The 4,306-nt window shown below is 36.6% G+C and overlaps 1 protein-coding gene across 1 annotated transcript; it reads right to left on the reverse strand.

The window, feature by feature from the left end:
* Positions 1-1,168: 1,168 nt before the first annotated feature.
* On the reverse strand, positions 1,169-3,920 carry LOC126716110 (NADH dehydrogenase [ubiquinone] 1 beta subcomplex subunit 3-B-like). The gene is made up of 2 exons (XM_050417112.1): positions 3,596-3,920; positions 1,169-1,358 (listed from the first exon to the last, which is right to left on the reverse strand). Exon 1 carries the CDS (start codon positions 3,819-3,821, stop codon positions 3,597-3,599), a length of 225 nt encoding a protein of 74 aa, XP_050273069.1. The 5' UTR covers positions 3,822-3,920; the 3' UTR covers positions 1,169-1,358; position 3,596.
* Between the last annotated feature and the right edge of the window lie 386 nt (positions 3,921-4,306).

The raw sequence follows: 4,306 nt of genomic DNA on the forward strand, positions 1-4,306 counted from the left end.
ATGGGCCTTATATTTCTTTGGCCCACTTCTTGGTTTCCCTCATTTCCTGTCATATTTGTTCTGTTATTCCTACTGTAATGATTTAATCTTGCTAGGCCTCTTTAGGCCACCCGTTTACTCTTTCTCCCAATGGCTTGGTATGACCACTGATTTTTTTCTTACTTATGGGCTTCTGTGTCCCTTTTGTCTTTCTCTTGGGCGTCCTTTGCCCATTTGCTTTCTTTGGGTTTCCTTGACCCTTTTGCTAATTCTGCATTCTCATGAGTTTTTACTAACTTCATTAGGCTTCCCCGGTCCAATAACCTTATTCTCATCCTCGGGGTTCATGGGCCTGCCAAAAATCTCTTACTTTCTTAGTTTGCATTACTTTAGGCCTGCGACAGCCTTTTCTCATTTTTCTACATCATACATTGCCCATGGGATGTTATTTCTCTCTTTTCAGGCTTCTTTAAACCCACTTGCCTCTTCAAGGCCTATTTGTTTATTTCTTGGGCTTGTGATCTATTATTCCTACCGCTTAGGTCTAATGATTTTGCTGTCTGCTTGCCAATTCTTTGCGGCCCTTGTTATTGGGCTTTCTTTCTTTCTATCTGGATTCTCACAAATAGCCCTCAACACAAAGTTTAAAGTAATGGACAAAGTTAAATTAGAGATTTCATAACCAGGGGTATTTTGGGATGTTTAATAAGATGTGGAGGTATTTATTTAGTCATTTTATGTATAATAAAATAGAAAGGGAATCCAGAATATACCACTTGGTCTTGTCAACAAAGCGGACGACAATGAAGTGTGAACCACTGGCTTCACATCAGTGGATTTTATAGTTGGGAGCCATGGAAAGTGAAAACTAGTAATAGGTCCATTTGGATACAGCTTATTTTTGCTGAAATTAAAAACTGAAACTAAAAATACAGTAGCGAAATAATTTTTAAATGTGTAAATAGTGTTATGAGATTAATTTTTAATGAAAAAGTTAATGAAAAATGTAATTTGTGAGACTTGTGAACTATTCATAGTTGACTTGTCAACAATTGAGGGCTAAAAAAAAAAAAGAAAACATGTGAAACGTGAAACGCAGCTGTGGACGTGGAATCCATAATTTCTATCACTCCTACGTTCATTGTGACACAAGCACAGAAGTAATTAACCCATATAACTTTGGTAGAGATTATCAAAAAATTAAAACTTTGGTAGATTCAACATGTTGCTAGAAGTTCCACGTTCCAAGTTATGAAACAACATAAAAATTACATGCTTCAAGTCCCATGGAAATTAAGATACTTTTTATTCAACACCAAACCAGAAAGGGGAATGCTGAAATACAAGAACGCCCGAGCTTCCTTTCACCAAGAGCCCATCTGCAAGATCAGCTATTTGTCAAATAATCAATTTACAAAGAACATAAATTATTTTTAAAACACCAAAACAAAAGTAAGAACAGTTTGGTTATCTCTTGTTTGCAACCAGCTTTTTCAGGTAGCGAATAACTTGGCCATGTTATATCATGTACAGAGGTTAAGATATTAACTAAAAGGGAAATGTTTCTTACACACAAGCCTGTTACACACTTTTTTGAACTAAAATCGTGACTTGAAGTCATGATTTTTAAAAATATATATATATAAATAACTTGAAGTCATGATTTCTAACTTGGAAATCGTGACTTCAACTCACGATTTATGTGCAAAAGTGGTGTGCGTGTATGTTGTGTACCAAGTGAGTGTAATATGACATTCACTCCGTCGAATGAGACGCCCCCCCCCCCCCCCCCCTCTTTTTTTTTTTTCTCTTTTGAGATGCTCTTGGAGTGCTGCTTGCTAGGGCATGTGACAAACTGGATTCTTGCAAAACACAAGTCACAACCAGAAAAATGACATTCACTCTGTCAAACTCTATGGTTAATTTTCAGCATCTATACCATCATATTACATCGGAGCTCTCTTTGATTCTAGGAATACTATAATTCAATTCATGCATAGAAGGCACCACCAACAGAAAACATGTACAAGATTTTTATTTCTGTTTTATGCATTGGTAGTGGGTTTTGAATCCACAAACTTGCACTCCACTCTTTCTTATGGGGGGAAAGAGCTGCCATTTCAGCCAGAGCTTTTAGCATAAAAGAAGTACAACGTACAAGTACATTAATTATTTGATTATAGAAAAGTGAATCTCAACCAGCAAATGAGTTCTAACTGAAATGGCACTTCCTTCTCATATAAAAATGAGAGGAAGGTGAGGTGCTGAACCCACTAGATGCAAGTGTAACTCACCAATCAATAAATAAATAAAAGCAAGACTCAACTACAAGGTAAAAGTTCATTTACATTGGGAAAAACCATGCCAGGAGAATACTATTTCAACTACATAATGAAGATGATAATAAGGAAAGATAGACACACCAAACAAAAACAACAAAAAAATCTTTATGATAACAATGTTGATGATATATCATGACATTTCATTTATTAGTAGTCAAATCACCATATGATGTGCTGATTATAAACTTTAATGCTAAATCATCTATTAACATTACTATAGTTACACAAAACCACAGCAAGCTAGACATTCTATAATTCTTTAGTCAAGTGACTTCAGTCGCCCAGTGCCCTGTCAATTACTGTTATGATTAACTCTAAGTTATAGGTGCTCTTCTGCAACTACAATATCAATTGAAATTAAAAACATGAGCACATTGAGGTCAATGACATTCTTGAAATTAGAATCATGTCCAGCCTCACAAGTGCTTCAATCATGTTGCAATACCAATTAAAACTTTGAGCTTAAGCATGTAAGTTGATGGATGATAACTTGAGGCTCCCTAATGCTGCTACAGAACTATCAACTAGCAACGAATTGCTGACATCTATCCCAATGGTAAAAACTCAACCCCAAATTCATTTAGCAGAAAAGAGTACAAGGCACTATCTCAGACCTTCTTACACAGATGAGTAACAGCATCATCTCTCCATTACATGGAAAAATAAAATAGATACCTCTCAAAAATTATCAATCAATTACCTTACATTAAACAAAATATTGAATCAATCGAGGGTTAGCTTGTAAAATCACCATTTCAACAAAGTGATGTGGAGATACAATATTAGGATCTCTGTTTAGTAAAAGACGATATCAAAGGAGACCCATTTCACAAATAGCATAAGCTCAAATGGGTCAACGTCATTATCGGCACAAAGCACAAAATCGAAGCAGACCCATTTCCCATAAACCAATCTATAACAGAACAAAACTCCACAATTTCAGAGATTTCGGACCCATTTTTCCAAAACCGGTCATTATACAAGAAACCCATTTCACCAAAATGCATAAGCTCAAATGATTCGACGTCAATATCAGCATAAAGTACAAGATGGAGGCAGACCCATTTCACAAAAACCAATTTTTAACAGAACAAGCACCTAAACAATTTCAGGGGTTTGAGACCCAATTCGCCAAAACCAATCACAATACAGGAAACCCATTTCACCAAAAAGCATAAGCTCAAATGGGTTGGTGTCAAAATCAACATAAAGTAGAGGATCGAAGAAATATATCAGAGAAGAGAGATATGGGAATGAGTGGGATGGGGACTGACCTCAGTGAGAAGCAGCGGAAGTAGATTGATGGTGGTGGTGAGAAGGAGAGGGAGCGAGGATCCTTTTGTAGACCTGCTCGCCGACGAGGTAGACGCCGAAGGCAACGAGGGCGATGCCCAGGCCAGGAGTGGCGTGCCGGAACTGATTCGTCAGCATCGGGTGCTTCCTCCACTCGTCCCTCCTCTTGAAGAACTCTCCCGTGGGTCCCAGTGGCTTCTTCGCCATTCCTCTCTCTCTCTCTCTCTAGTCTCTACACTGTTTGTTATTCTTCTTCTTCTTCTTTCTTTGAGAATGGAAATGAGAATTGTTAGTGGATGATGATGATATCAATATCCTAGCTAGCATTTGGTTTTGTTGGTTTGGTTTGGTTTTGGGCTTTGTTTACTTGATTGGGCTGAACCAACCCAATGAATTCTTTTTATTTATTTATTTTTTTTAAGAGAATTCTTTTTATTTATTTATTTGCACAATTGCGAATCATACCATTTAATTGAGATATGTTTTTCATATTGAGAATTGTTAGTGGATGACGATGATATCAATATCCTACCTAGCATTTGGTTTTGTTGGTTGGGTTTGGTTTTGGGCTGTGTTTACTTGATTGGGCTGAACCAACCCAATGAATTCTTTTTATTTATTTATTTTTTTGAAGAGAATTCTTTTTATTTATTTATTTGCACAATTGCGAATCATACCATTTAATTGAGATA

This window comes from Quercus robur, chromosome 2 (assembly GCF_932294415.1).
Source record: "Quercus robur chromosome 2, dhQueRobu3.1, whole genome shotgun sequence".
Lineage (NCBI taxonomy): Eukaryota > Viridiplantae > Streptophyta > Magnoliopsida > Fagales > Fagaceae > Quercus > Quercus robur.